General features: G+C 40.5%; 1 protein-coding gene across 1 annotated transcript; it reads left to right on the forward strand.

The window, feature by feature from the left end:
• The first annotated feature begins 641 nt into the window (after positions 1–641).
• Positions 642–15,243, forward strand: LOC113013406 (protein-glutamine gamma-glutamyltransferase 2-like). Its single transcript, XM_026154281.1, has 14 exons — positions 642–684; positions 1,308–1,502; positions 1,903–2,145; positions 2,239–2,357; positions 2,454–2,582; positions 2,672–2,849; positions 3,309–3,444; positions 8,707–8,810; positions 8,925–9,164; positions 9,328–9,369; positions 9,903–10,115; positions 10,258–10,418; positions 13,070–13,209; positions 14,373–15,243. Exons 1-14 carry the CDS (start codon positions 648–650, stop codon positions 14,524–14,526), a joined length of 2,091 nt encoding a protein of 696 aa, XP_026010066.1. The 5' UTR covers positions 642–647; the 3' UTR covers positions 14,527–15,243.
• The last annotated feature ends 346 nt before the right edge of the window (positions 15,244–15,589 follow it).

Here is a 15,589-nt window from a genome sequence, read left to right on the forward strand (position 1 = left end):
GTGAACTTTTAATAGAACATCAAATAACAATGACAATGCGCTCCAAGATGTTCTCGGTCTATATTTTAAAATACTGAATGTTTCATGGAGTACATAGAGTATCATTAATGACTCAGAGGCAAATGCAAATTTCATTAGGGTGATCATTCTGCAGAAGACCATGGCAGGTTTTAGATGTGTCAGCGAGCATCACATGAAACCTGTGTCATTTTCTAGAGAAAGTGAATCATAAACTTAATAATAAACCACACAGTTTCTCTGGAAGTTTGAAGTGACATCACTCGAATGCTTGGCTAGTGAATACTTGAAAAGTTGGAGGGTGTGTCTCCTGCTGGTATGAAGTCTGAAATGTTTTTTTGTGTTAAGGTTGTTGACTTTTCTGTAGGTTTTGCACTTTGAGTTAAGAATAAGGACACTGACACAATTTCCTGCTGTGCTTTTGCAATTTGTGATTTGTGTGCAATTTGTTTGTAATGTATGACGTACACTTTGTCAGACACCTGCATAATTAAAATCAGATAAGAAGAAAAAAAAATGAATGGTGATTGGTTAATCACTGGAGAGGTGTGAGATGTTTAGCTTTGCGAAGGGCTACTTAAAGCATGCTTGTCATTCTTCCAAACACTTGCAATTCTAGCTGTCACACCATGGACAACATGCAGCAGACAATATACAGCATCAATGGTAAGTGCACTCTGCCACTCAGATGTAACTTTAATCTTTTTCTTGTCCATAGGAAGGCGCATGTGTGCGTTTGAGCTGCTTTGAGTTTTGCTTAAATGGATTGATTAAATTTCATATGATTTTGCATAAACAGTTTATTTTCCAGCTGAAAGTAATCCAATTAAGTTTTATTCCAGCAGACATTAAGTGCAAAGAGTAAAGAAAATAACACTAATATTCTACCAAGTAATCTGATACATGGACTTTATGTAATAAATATAAATATTACAGTTGTGAAGCGGAATAGGATAGTTTTTAACATGAATGAGAGAGGCAGCATCATTTGTTAAGTGATTTCGTTTGTTAGGTAGAAAGAAACAATTTTAAATCATTCATTGCAATATTTTTTCTTGTCCTGTTGTTTATTTTTTGCGTTTTCTAAAGTTCATTTTACCCAGCGGTAATCCAGAAAACCTGTAATTCCTTTAACACTGATTTGTAAATTAAAATTGATGGCTTTGCTGAAATTCATCTCCAAAGCTCCCGTCTTACCTTCTTATCCCCGTCTGTTCTCTAGTTCCTGACAGATCTTTGTCATGTGTACTGTCTTCAGATCAGTATGGGTTCTGCCATCTGTTTTACAGGTACCACTAATGGCCACTGCCGACTAAAGTCCATGAACTTTGAGATTCCCGAAAACAGCATTTCCCATGAAACTCAGGGGCTTAGTAGGAACCGACTTGTGGTTCGACGAGGGAAACCCTTCAAAGTGACGCTAAAGTCTGACAGTTGGCTGTGGAATCCCTGCGCTGAGAGCCTGGTGCTGGAGGTTTGTTTAGGTATCAAAGACTAAGACTGTTCATATTTAAAGCAATACTTCTGATTTATAAATACCACACTCATACTTTTTCAAGTGAAAAATTGCACTCAAAAGCATTCAGGAGCACCTTTGCACCAGGGCAGTGCTGATATTAGCAATTAGAAACTGTAGCAGCTGCCAGAAAGCAACAGGTCAAAAAGGGGAGAACCACACCCTTCTGAGGCATTGGGAAATGTACAGTTCCCAAAGGCAGTGGTGGTCCTAGCCTGTTTGGCGCCCCGGGCGAACACTCCCTCTGCAATTTTTAAAAAAACTAGTTTAGTTATTATATTTTTTTTATTACAAATTCAAATTATAAGGTGGAAATTATGCTGCTTTTATCTTTATTTATTTATTTATTTATTTACTTTACCATACAGGTGGCCTGTCAAAGAGGATCCCAGTTCTGTTCTATGAAGAACAGTCCCACCCCCAGCTCTATGACTGGAAAGCTACAATCTACCCAGGGAACATGCATCCCCAGTCAGTCATTATCCACATTTGCGCTCCTGTTCAGTCATCAGTGGCTCTGTATGAACTCCTGGCCCACATAGAGACCAGACGGAGCAGAAAAACTTATGTATTGGGAACATTTGTGCTACTGTGCAACCCTTGGCTGAAAGGTGAGTCCATGTAGCTGCTGCCACTTGCTGTTCTTGTCCACAGTCTGCTGTTATCCTTTTGTAGACATAATTCCAACTATCACCGCTTTTCAGGTGATCCAGTATACATGCCACTGGATGCCCATAAAGAAGAGTACATCAAAAGTGACTATGGGCTAGTGTATATGGGGAGCAGTTTAAATGTTAGCAAGCGTCCATGGTCATTTGGTCTGGTATGTGACCCAGAATCATAGAACAAGTCTGCATAGATCATATATAGTAGCATTATTAGCAGGTAACATGCTAAATTTCCATCCACATGTATGCAGTATGAGCCTGGAGTCCTGGAAGCATGTCTGAAGCTCCTGGAGTTCAGCCCGCAACACCTCACTGACAAAAACAAAGATTATACATTACGAGCAGACCCTGTCTACCTCAGCCGAGTGGTCTGCGCTATGGTGAGAGACAATATAGTATAATGCTAAGCAATTTTGTCCACAGTAAAAGGAAAAAAGTGAAGTCATTAATGTGATTCTTCCTGCTCTAGATAAACTGTAACGATGACCTGGGTATTCTGGAGGGGAAGTGGCAGGGCAGTTACAAAAATGGTGTGAAGCCTGCAGACTGGAGTGGCAGCGCTGACATCCTTCTCCGCTGGGCCTCATCCAAATGCAGACCTGTGCGTTATGGCCAATGCTGGGTCTTTGCATCCGTCCTCTGTACAGGTAGGATGTGTGTTTAGGATGAGATCATTGGTGAAATCTGTGTTTGATTGAGTTATCTCCTGTGCAGAGCTGTTGTTCTATGTCTCATGGAGTTCTAGATTTGTTGACCTAAATCTGTCTTAATTGCTCTACAGTACAGAAGTGATACCAGTATTAGTCTCAAGAATTGTCCAAACAAGTCAGCACAGACCCAAAATCTAAATGTATACAGGCGAGTCCACACAGGATGGATTAAAGTTGCTCTTGCGATGCTTAAAATGCTGTAGATTGACAGAATTCCATCATATGCCCCTTGATTGTTAGATCAATTATTGGATCTATTTTCTTTCTTTGAAGGGACATACCATTTACACTGCATTCCCATGGTAACTTGCCATAGGCATTATGTCAGCATTGCTATGTGATTATTGAAAATATGGTTTTTAAATGATATTAAAGCCTTTTTTTTTCTCTCTCCAGTAATGAGAGTTCTAGGGATTCCCTCCAGGGTGGTAACAGTTTTCAACGCAGCTCATGATGGAAATGGCAACATGATAATTGAAGAGTTTTACACGAGAACAGGGGAGAAGTTCGGCGTGTCAAAGGACAGCATTTGGTTGGTGTCACTTGCTCTTAACCATAAATATACAATTTCTTTTTGTAACTTCTTGCAATCTGCACTCGGTGACTTCTTTAATAGCTACAGGTGTTCACTTTCTGTTAACTCAAAGATCTAATCAGCTAGTCACATGACAGGACTTAAATGCACATAGGCATGTGTATAGACATGTTCAACAACCTGTCGAAGTTGAAACCAGGTATCACTCAAACTGTGAAGAAAGGTGATTTACTGTAAGTAGTTCTGAATGTGGTATGGTTGTTGAGGTAATAGGAGAATGCTTCAAGGTGGCAGCAAGGCAACAGTAACTCAATTAACCAAAGTTATAGAAGAACCGAAGAACCGAACAAGAAACTAAGGATACAATTCACACCGGAATAATACACATAAGAAATATTGGAAAAATGTTTTCTAGTCTCAATTTCTTCTACAAGAGTTGGATGGTAGGGTCAGGATTTGTCATAAAACATCATGGCTGGAAGGATCCATTCTGCCTCGTATCAATGGTTCAGGTTGCTGCTGGTGGTGTAATGGTGTGGTGGATCCTTTCTTGGAAACTTTGGGCACCTTAGTACAAACTGAGCATCATTTAAACACCACAGCCTGCCTGAGTATTGTTGCTGACCAAGTCATCCACTGAGCACAGTGTCCCTATATTCTGATGGCTGTTTCCAGGAGGATAACACACCATGTCACAAAACTCAGATCATCTCAAAATGGTTTTTTGACCATGACAATGAGTTCATTGTACTCAAACGGCCTCCACTATCACCAGATCTCAATCCAACAGATCACCTTTGGGATGTAGTGTAATGACAAATTTACATTATAGATGAAGCGACAAATCTACAGCAATTGAGCGATGCTGGAGTAAAATCTGTGAGGAAGCAGCTTGTTGAATGTGTAACACAAATAAATTAAGGCAGTGCGCAAAGCAAAACAGGGCCCAGCCTGCTACTAGCACAGTGTATCTCATAAAGTGGCTTTCAAAATAATTGTGTAACTTGCTAAAAGGACTTTTTACTACTACAAATATTTTTCTGTTTTGTAAAATTAACCTGACTGTTCTGTATATTAATTGCATAATGCACATCATCTGTAGTTATCTCTACACTGTTAAAAAAACATCTTAAAAAAAACGGTAATATTCTGGCACCTGGGGCGCCAAAATACTACCGTAACATAACAGAAAATAACTTCCTCATAAAAATACGGTTATTTCCAGTGATGACAATACAGTTTGTTGCGCTAATTTCACATGGGATTCTGCCTTTACCAAGTGCTTTTAGACATTAAATTAGGAACATTTTAACGTGATCAAACAAAGAAATTACCTATAAACAAGGTCAATGAATGTGGCAATATGAATCATAATACGTAAATGTACAGAAATATACAGTTAACAGTTGGTTTAAATAATAATGGATTGCATGCCCTGGGACAGACTGACAGAGGGGAGGCTGCCATATCGCACCATCGGCTCCTCTGGCCATCACCAGTAGGCGAAAAGTCTTGACCACAGACACAATACCGAGAGTGTCCGAGCCGGGGCTCGAACCGGCAACTTTCTGATCATAAGGCGAACTGCTAACTCTTGAGCCATGATCACCCTAAATAGCAATGATAATAATACTTATGTGATGTAACACAAACTTATAGGAATCATGTTATATACTTTTCCATAGCATTACATTTGAATTCAACAGTTCAATCTTTCAAATGACGGACAGATATTTGTGAGATCATGATACATTTGTGAATGTATTTTAACAATCTAAATATGCATATGTACAGACAGATACATTTAATAATCATGAAAATTATGTTTTATTACATTACAGTGATTTAACGTTAATTTACGTCTGTGAAGGTTCTCAGTCATCCAGGTCATCGTAGTCAAAGGAGCTTGCAAAGAAAAGCGTCTGGACTTCTTTAAGTTGTTTGAAGACGTTTCACCTCTCATCCGAGAAGCTTCTTCAGTTCTAAGGTCAAATGGTGGAGAGTCCCAGATATAAACCTAGTGGGAGTAACCCCCCACAGAGGGACAAAAGGACCCCCTGATGATCCTCTAATCGCCTGAGCCAAGGTGTGAAACTGGGCGTGGGTCCCAATCAGCCAGAGTTTCGGGTGCCAATGTCCAAAATGTGAACATTGGCATCCTCGAAAGAGTGTCCTTTATCCTTAAGATGCAGATGGACTGCTGAGTCTTGTCCTGTGGAGATGGCTCTTCTGTGTTGTGCCATGCGCTTGTGAAGTGGCTGTTTGGTCTCTCCAATGTAGAGGTCTGAGCATTCCTCGCTGCACTGTACAGCATACACCACATTGTTAAGTTTGTGTTTTGGCGTTTTGTCTTTCGGGTGAACCAGTTTCTGTCTGAGCGTGTTGCTGGGTCTGAAATGCACCGGGATGTCATGCTTGGAGAAAACTCTCCTGAGTTTCTCTGATACACCGGCTACATAGGGGATGACAATGTTGTTGCGTCTGTCCTTCTTATCCTCCCTCGCTGGTGTCTGGTCTTCTTTTCTGTGCCTCTTTGCTGACTTTAAGAACGCCCATTTAGGATAGCCGCACCTTTTGAGTGCTTCCTTTACATGTGTGTGTTCCTTCTTTTTTCCTTCAGGCTTAGAGGGAACATGTTCTGCCCGATGGTGTAGGGTCCTAATTACTCCAAGTTTGTGTTCCAAAAGGTGATGGGAGTCAAAGAGGAGGTACTGGTCTGTGTGTGTGGGCTTCCGGTAAACTTCGATGTTGAGTTTGCCGTTCTCTTCAATGTGCACGGCGCAGTCCAGGAAAGGCAAACAGTTGTCCTTTGTGTCTTCCCTGGTGAACTTGATGTTTTTATCCACAGCGTTAATGTGCGCAGTGAAGGATTCCACTTCTTGTGTCTTGATTTTGACCCAGGTGTCGTCCACATATCTGTACCAGTGGCTGGGTACTCTTCCTTTGAAAGAGCCAAGAGCCTTCCTTTCCACTTCCTCCATGTAAAGGTTGGCTACAATAGGTGACACGGGGGAGCCCATGGCACAGCCATGTTTTTGTCTGTAAAAGCCTTCGTTGTACTTGAAATATGTAGTGGTGAGGCAGAGGTCTAACAGTGTGCAAATCTGATCGGGTGTGAAGTTGGTCCTGTCCTCCAAGGAGCTGTCTTCTTGTAGTCATTTTCTGACAGTCTCCACGGCCTCCGTGGTGGGTATGCAAGTGAAAAGAGAGACTACATCAAAGGACACCATGGTTTCATCTGGATCCAGGGTAAGTTTCTGGACCTTGTCGGTGAAGTCGGTGGAGTTCTCGATGTGGTGTGGGGTGTTCCCCACGAGAGGCGCAAGGATGGTGGCAAGGTGTTTAGCAATGTTGTAAGTGGCTGAGTTTATGCTACTGACTATGGGTCTGAGTGGGACAGCTTCCTTGTGGATCTTAGGAAGTCCATAGATGCAGGGTATGGCATCCCCTGGGTAAAGGCGGTGATATGTAAGGCGGTCAATGATTTTGTCCTTTTCAAAGTCTTGAAGGCAAGCTATAACTTTCTTTTTGTAGCTGCTTGTGGGGTCTCGCTTTAGGGCTTCGTAGGTATTGTTGTCACTGAGGAGAGTAGTGATCTTTGTATGGTAATCTGTAGTGTTTAGGACCACGGTGCATCTTCCCTTATCAGCTGGTAAAACAGTGATGTTGTGGTCTTTGCTCAGGGAAGCGACGGCTTTCTTTTCCTGCATTGTGAGGTTGGATGGAGGGACTTTGGCACTGGAGAGCGTGGCTGAGACTTTCATCCTGATGTATGCTGTACAGTGCAGCGAGGAATGCTCAGACCTCTACATTGGAGAGACCAAACAGCCACTTCACAAGCGCATGGCACAACACAGAAGAGCCACCTCCACAGGACAAGACTCAGCAGTCCATCTGCATCTTAAGGATAAAGGACACTCTTTCGAGGATGCCAATGTTCACATTTTGGACAGAGAGGACAGATGGTTTGAAAGAGGAGTGAAAGAAGCCATCTATGCCCACTGTGAGCGACCATCTTTGAACAGAGGCGGGGGTTTACGACACCAACTCTCTGCCATCTATAATCCAGTTTTGAGATGCTTTCCCAGACGCCTTAACGCCCACTCACATCCTGGGCCAACTGACCTCAGGAATTCGCATGATAAGGTGGGGCCAGGTTTCACAATGAACACACCCGAAACTCTGGCTGATTGGGACCCACACCCAGTTTCACACCTTGGCTCAGGCGATTAGAGGATCATCAGGGGGTCCTTTTGTCCCTCTGTGGGGGGTCACTCCCACTAGGTTTTATATCTGGGACTCTCCACTATTTGACCTTAGAACTGAAGAAGCTTCTCGGATGAGAGGTGAAACGTCTTCAAGCAACTTAAAGAAGTCCAGACGCTTTTCTTTGCAAGCTCCTTTGACAATGTTAATTTACATTTGAAATGTGAAATCACAGTCTATTTACTTAACTTTAATGATATTCTAGAAGAACAGAAAAGAACTGTAAAATGCACAGTAAAATACTTTTATATTAGGATTTTCCTACAGTGCAGCCATACCCGCGACCTTGTGGTTGTTAGTTCACATTCATTGGCCGATGCTTAGTGTCATGTTATTATGTGTCCCATGGCATGTCACATTGTTTTCATGGCCACACCCTCACCACAGGTGCAGAGGCCTATTTCTGTTCAGGAATGTTGTGAAAACTTTGAGATTTATATTAATTGCAATTCCTACCTCTACATTTATTTTTTAAAATATCTAATTAGCACAGCGTGGCTGTGCAATGTTTTAGATGTTTTTTTTAGTTTTTATTCCTATTAATTATATTTTCACTTGTTACCTCTGAATTATTGAATCAGGCCTAGATGACATGAAATTTTCAGCAAAATTATAATTCAAATACTCCTTTAATTATTGATTATTCTCATTAATTTTCGATCATTTTATATATTTTTCCATAGTATTACATTTGAATTTAACAGATCATTCTCTCACATAACAGACAAATATTTGTGAAATGATGATGCATTTCTGAATGTATTTTTACAATCTAAATATGCATATGTACAAAAAAAATCTATTTAAAAACAAGTAAATTGTGTTTTACTATATTTACAGTGATGTTATGTTATTTTACCTTTGACATGTAAAATCACAGTCTACTTATGTAAACTTAAGGATATTCTAGAAAGACAGTACAAAACTGTAAAATATGCAGTAAGATACTTTGACATTACTATTTTTTGGAACAGTGTACTTGACCTCTTGCAGGAACTTCCATGTGTGGGTGGAGTGCTGGATGAGGAGACCAGATCTTGGTGCAGGGTGTGACGGTTGGCAGGTAGTGGACCCAACACCGCAGGAAAAGAGTGAAGGTACATGTAGGCCCCTGCTCCAAATAGCTGTCAAAATTATGCTCTTTATAGATTGCATTGATTTGCAATGAAAGATACTGACTGATATTTCTCTGTAAACACATTGATCCTCAGGGATATTTTGCTGTGGACCTTGTCCAGTTGCTGCCATCCAGCACCACTGGTTGGACGCCCGATACGACATCCCATTCGTCTGTGCCTCTGTTGATGCGGATGTCGTAAGGTTAATTGTGCACAATGGACTGGTGGTGGGAAAGACGGTGGACACTGAGTGTGTGGGAAAGCTCATCTACACCAAAAGCATCGGATCAGATAAACCAGAGAATCTGAAGCTGACATATAAACCTGACAAAAGTAAGAGAATGTGCTCAATCTATCTCTGAGGCTTGTCATAGCAAAATGTTTCTCTTATAACTTTTAAAAAGCTAAAGATCTTCAGCAATTGTTCCTTGAAAAACAGACACTTTCTGTATGAGAAAAGAAGTTCAAGTAGTTTTATTTCTGCTTTTTCTTTCAGGAGGAAACACCTCAGTCTGTGGAAGAACACTGCAACACCAAGGTCAGTGTCTGTACCCCAGAGCATCCCCAACAACCTTTAAGACTCCCCTTATTGCTATCGGGGGCTAAGCTAAATTGTTAACACATTCATGTGTTAACTCTGTCACCGGGCGCTTTGCTAGGTTTTAAAGGCTAGATGTTACAGTGCCTAACCTGGTGCATTCAGTCCTCAGTGCAGGTTCTTCCCAGGTGGGTGCTCCTTCCATGTGGAGCTATTGGGGACAGCTGTCTTCTTAACATACATGTCTGGCAATCTGGGAGTCAGTATTTTCCCATAGTGAGATTTGAAACGAATGCTATGAAGGAGAACCTATAATATAAAACCTATAATATATATATATGCGCGTGTGTGTGTGTGTGTGTGTGTGTGTGTGTGTGTGTGTGTGTGTGTGTGTGTGTGTGTATGTATAATTTCTACACACCTTTAATCATTTAGGGTTTAATCTAGAACGAGCTAGATTGTTCAAGTGGTGAAAATCAAACCAGCTCTAGTCGCATATCTTTAACCTGAAACAATGTACATGTTATTACCAGGTACAATGTCACCCAATTTGAACGTGACCCTAAAAATAGTTGGGGTGCCAAAACTGGGTGAGCCCATCCACATATGTGTGACCATCACAAACCAGTGCAAGAACCCCAGGGTTCTGGTGGGACACATCAACGCTCAGGTGAAAGAGTACGACAGCAGCCCGTGTGAGGCCTTCTGGGACGCACAAACAGAGGTGCAGATACAGCCATTTTCAGGTGACTGAATACATTCATGATTCCAGTACATTTACTATTGTACTGCTTATATATAGATTAGTGTTTGATAAACAAAGTAACTAACCTTCCCTTTGATTTGCTTCGTTTCTTTCCTTTCCCATGACGTTTTCCTCATCCCCAGTGACAACACTCAATCACACCATCTCTCATTTTAAATATCAGTCATTCCTGGCTGGTGATGATATTGTGAACTTGGCAGTGGTGCTAAAGGACATGAGGACCAAAGAAACATTTCTGGCTGCTGAAGAGTTCAGCATAAGCCCTCCACAAATAACCATACAGGTACAACAACATCCCCCCTCCTGTCTCTGCAACTCACAAAGTATTATATATGAATTACATAGCACTGTCTTCCTTTCTCTTCCTTCCTCATCTTCCTCACTTTTATCTTTTTCATGGCTGTCAGCTGAATATGACAGGATCAGGTTATTATTGTAATGAAGAACAAAGTCAAAATCACATCAAAAGAGCATGCACAACAACAGTCTCTCTAACATAGTTTGGTGACCTAAATCAAATTACCTTTCACATTATGATGTCAGTCAACTGATAATATGTCGGCCTTGCAGGAAAAGATTCAGCAAAGAAATAAATTTCTTTTGCTGTTCCCTGACCAACTATATTCATTCACTTTACACCATATATTAAATTCCAAAGCCTATTTAGTGTAATTAATGAGCTTTATTAGGCTCACCAAAACTGGAAAATAAAGACTCACTTTCTGGTCAAGCATTCAGATGGTAGGGTCAAAATTTAGTGTAAAAAATCTGAAAGCATGGATCCATCCTGCCTTGTCTCAATGGTTCAAGCTGATGTTGGTGTAATGGTGCAGGGGATATTTTCATGAAAAAATCTGCTAGCCTTAGTATCAACTGAGCATTTTATTTTAGTTTAAACACCACAGCCTACAGTGTTGCTGACCACGACTATCCTTTTGTGTGAGCACAGTCTACACCGTGTCACAAAGCTCAAACAATGTCAAACTGGTTTCTTGAACATAATGATGAGTTCACTGTACTCAAACAGCCTCCACGGTCACCAGATCTCAATCCAACAGATCAAGTTTAGGGTGTGTTGATATAAAAAAAAAATCACATTATGGATGTGTAGCCGACAAATCTACTGCAGCTGTGTGATGCTATCATGTCAACATGGACCAAAACGTCTGAGGAATGTTTCCAGTACCTTGGAAACTAACTAATGAAGTAGTTGACGACTGTCAAGATGACATGCTTTCAGTATTCAGTAGACTTTAGATGTTTCTCAATAATCTTTTTCTTTCATTTTCCTATTTGCACATTATTTTCATTTTTATCAGCATGTTACGGTATTCAAATTTGGAGTGATACAAGTGTTAGAGTAAAGGTCATGAAGCGTTACGATCACAGGCTCACTAAAAACCATATTCTTTACTCTCAGTCAGTAAGCTCTCACAGTCTTATCACCGGTCCTCCTGGGCTTAACAAAAAACAACAGCAATAAAAACTAAAATTTACAAGAAGAAGACGGGCATTGTGCAATGTACATATGAATATATAGAATTATACACTGCTTAAAAAATTAAAGGAACACTTTGAAAACACATCAGATCTCAGTGCTGGATATCTATTGTGACACGGACTGGCCGTGTGTTTGGAAAAGGTGCCACATCATTTCATGGAAAGTGAAAAAAAATGATACGGTAGGGTAGTCATTTTGATGAAATTTCATAGCATGGCAGATGGTGTCCTGGGGGGGATCTCCTCCTACATATGAACATGGGCTTTACTGAGCTCCTGGACACTCTGAGGTGCAACTTGTTACACCCTTTTATGTCTGTCACATGTGCTCAGGGTGAACTTGCTCCTATGTGTATTCTATGGCAAATGCCAATCAGGCTCCATGATGCCAGGCAATGAACACAGGGCCCTTTAGAGGTAGAGGATGTCGGGCCCTCAGGCCACTCTCATCAAGTTTGTTTCTGATTATTTGGTCAGACATTCACAGCAGTGTCCTGCTAGAGGTCATTTTTACAGTCTTGGCAGTGCTCATCCTGTGCCACCTTCCATAAAGGAGCAGACACCGGTCTGGCTGATGGGTTAAGGGCGTTGTACGGCTCTGTCCAGCTCTCCTAGAGTACCTGTCTGTCTCCTGGAATCTCCACCATGATATTGAGCTGGTAGACAAAGCAAGCCGTGTGGCAATGGCATGTATTGATGTGCCATCCTGGAGAAGTTGCACCAGCTGTGCAACCTCTGTGAGTTCCAGGTAGCACCTCATGCTACCATTAGTAACGGCGACTCTGGCCAAATGCAAAACTAGTAAAAAAAACCAAACAAAACAGAATCAGTGAGGATGGAAAGAATGTCAGTGGCCTCCACTTGTAAAACAGTTCCTGATTGTCTCACTGTTGTCCCTATTATACAGCTTTTGTTCATTTCATTAGGACCAAAGCAGCTGAAACGGATTAACCACCCTCTCTGCTACTTAACTGACCAAAAAAATATTGGAGACTTGATGTTTTACTCTGAACAAAAAGTATTAATTCCTTGATTTTTTTTCACACAGAGTATAAGTCACTTTGCTAAAGAGCAGATTAGAGCCCAAAATGCTAATGCTATTAGCATTTTTAGCAGTGTCTAGTGAATCATTTACAGAAGCCAAAAGAAAGGTGGATCCATGTAACTCACTTATAAAACACTGCAAGATAATGTTTGGTGCCAGAGAAAATATTGGTGAAAAATGCTGTGTGAAGAAGAACACCACTAGCATTCAAAACTTTATAAAACACAAGCTTCCACCTCGAACTCATATGAAAGCTTCCCACGCTTCTTTAAAAATATCCATATTTATTTTCCTTTTTTTATTGGGTTAAAAAAACAGTATCTGCCACAATCAGTTTTACAGATAATTTTTTTCCCCTGTGTGCTCTTGTAATTGTGGCTGCTCTGTAGATTGAAGGAGGCAACTCTATCCAGCTGAAGAAGCAGCGCACAGTCCTTGTGTCCTTCACCAACTGCCTCAGCACAGCTCTGTATGAAGCTGTGTTGACTGTGCAGGGAGCCGGCTTGCTGGAGGGCAAACAAGTGGCCAAGTAAGTGTGTCAAAAAACACAAAACTATCTTCCCTTCAAATCTGAACTGGGCAGATGTCTGAGGAATGTGGCCTGAGAATGCGGTCAGGTATGTTACTGCAACAGTAAAAACAAGTTGCTGTCATATCTGTCATATGTTAGAGCACCATTGCCCACAGGCAATTAATTTACTGTTCCATTTATTTGATGATGACCTGTTTACATTATCTCACTTTTATAAACGCAAGATTTCTTCATCGAGAAATTAGGTTGCTGAAGGTTCATGGTTGTTGTTTAAGATTACAAGTACTGTAAATCTGTGGCTGATGGTAAGGTGGAATGTCTTGAGGAATGTCGAGAGGTCGTAAAGTCTTGAAAAGTCTACAGTTGTGCCACACCTCCTTTAAAAATAGTGTTGTTTCAGTCATCCCAACTAAACACCTAGCCGTCTAATGACTAGTCTGTATTTTCAGGTTTGGCAGTGAGTGTATTTAGCTTCAGCTAGCTTTTTTTTACAGTGCCAAATGTAGTTTTTAAAAAACCTAAAAACAACATCCCTCTTCATAAAACCCATTCAACCACCCTTTTCCTGCATCACACAAAATATACAGGACCCTGCTGTTGTTTTTTCTGTTTATTTTTTCCATTATTATTTTTACACACTGAATTTCACTTGGTTAATTCTTCTTCAGTTTCTTTTTTATGGGCTTCAAGGATGTGTAAGGTATTGTAAATCTGTATCCATTGGCTTTTTATTTGCACAGACACCCTTGGGAGGAATGAATTAGCTAACAAGGGAAGAGATTATGCAGAAATAATGTATCTTGTTAAGATGTTATACATCAGCATTACTGAGACTGGTTTGGCATTAGCTTTTTGGCTTGATATATAGTGGAGAAGAAGAGTAAGGTCTGTGAGCCAGAAAAAAAATCTCTACCTGGCAAAGGTTTCCTTGAGAAATTGGTAGCATTACTCAAAATTCATCATCCACAGCACATGGAGATATTGGGATCATTTTGTACTGTGGGATAGAAAATCCCTCACCAATTTCTCCTTTATTCAGTTTGTACTATTACTACCTGCTTTCGCCTGTGCAAAACATTAGATCTCCGAGCTCTGGAGCTGTACTGTCTTTGTGGGAGGTGAGATGTGAAAAGAATACATTTGTCTGCTCTGTCTCTCAGGATAATTCTCCTGCAGCCAGGCGAGAAGATAGAGAAGAAGGTGTCCATCACGGCTACTTCACCTGGCACCAAGCTGCTGATGGCCACTTTGTCACACAGCAACAACCCCAACATCATTGCCAGGTGGTACCACAAAGTGTCTGTCACAGCATAATGACCACGACTTCATCAGCGTAAAACAAATTAAAAAGTAACATTAAAGTAACACTTTAACCTTTTGTCTATTGAAGAATACAAATGATCTTACATGAAAGAAAAAGTGTGATTTATTGTTATTATTATTCCGTCATGAACACAACTTAGATGAAGATGTCAAGTTTACAGAGTGTGTTGGTTTACTTTGCAGTCACTACTTTAAATATATTCTACTTATTGTCCAAGATATTGTTTCTTTATTTCATTTATTTTTTTCCATCACACCTTCCAATGTTTATATGGCGTGCACACATATGAACACTGCAAGGTCAAAGTTCTGTTTTATGTTACATTAATACATCTTTGTTTGAGTTACCTGGGGGTTGAAGTACTGCTGACAGACTAATTGGACGAAATCACCTTCTTTATTGCCTGGGGGATGTTTCAAATTTGTTCAATTGTTTTGTATTAGTTGGTTATATAGTAGCCATTTTTGAGTTTAGTTTATTGAGTTGACCTCTTTTCTTTGTCTGCCTGTTTAGGTTTTTGGGTTGTCAATTAATTTTTATGTTTTGGGTCAATAAAACCCCTTTTTTGAATTAAACACCTTTATGCCTTACTGCTTGGTCCCTGACACAGCAGCTCATGAATGTAGCATCTTTCTTATACAACTGTATGTGGTTATTATACTGTACCTCCTTCTTCTATGACTAAATAAAGACATAGACCAGCTTTCCCCCCCAACTGCAACCTATTCTTATTGAAATACCTTCCATAAATATATATAGATTATCGGTGCATGATATCTGCTTCAGGGAGACGATGAAATTTAAGGTTAAATTCCAAAAAACTGACGCTGGCACCGACTGCTCTTTCATGAAATAAGGCAAAGCTGCTGTCAGGGGAATCAAAGCGTGTGGTCAAATTGTTATCTTAATCTTGTTTTATCTGGTTGATTGAAGCCAACGCAGCATTTTCAGCGTCCACTAAATCCACGGGTTTAGTGGGATTAATAAAATATGACACCAATTTGACCTTTTTTGAACAAGAGCGTTTGAAGCAAGGAGATGATAGCGTTGCAA

Source organism: Astatotilapia calliptera, chromosome 20, assembly GCF_900246225.1.
Source record: "Astatotilapia calliptera chromosome 20, fAstCal1.2, whole genome shotgun sequence".
Lineage (NCBI taxonomy): Eukaryota > Metazoa > Chordata > Actinopteri > Cichliformes > Cichlidae > Astatotilapia > Astatotilapia calliptera.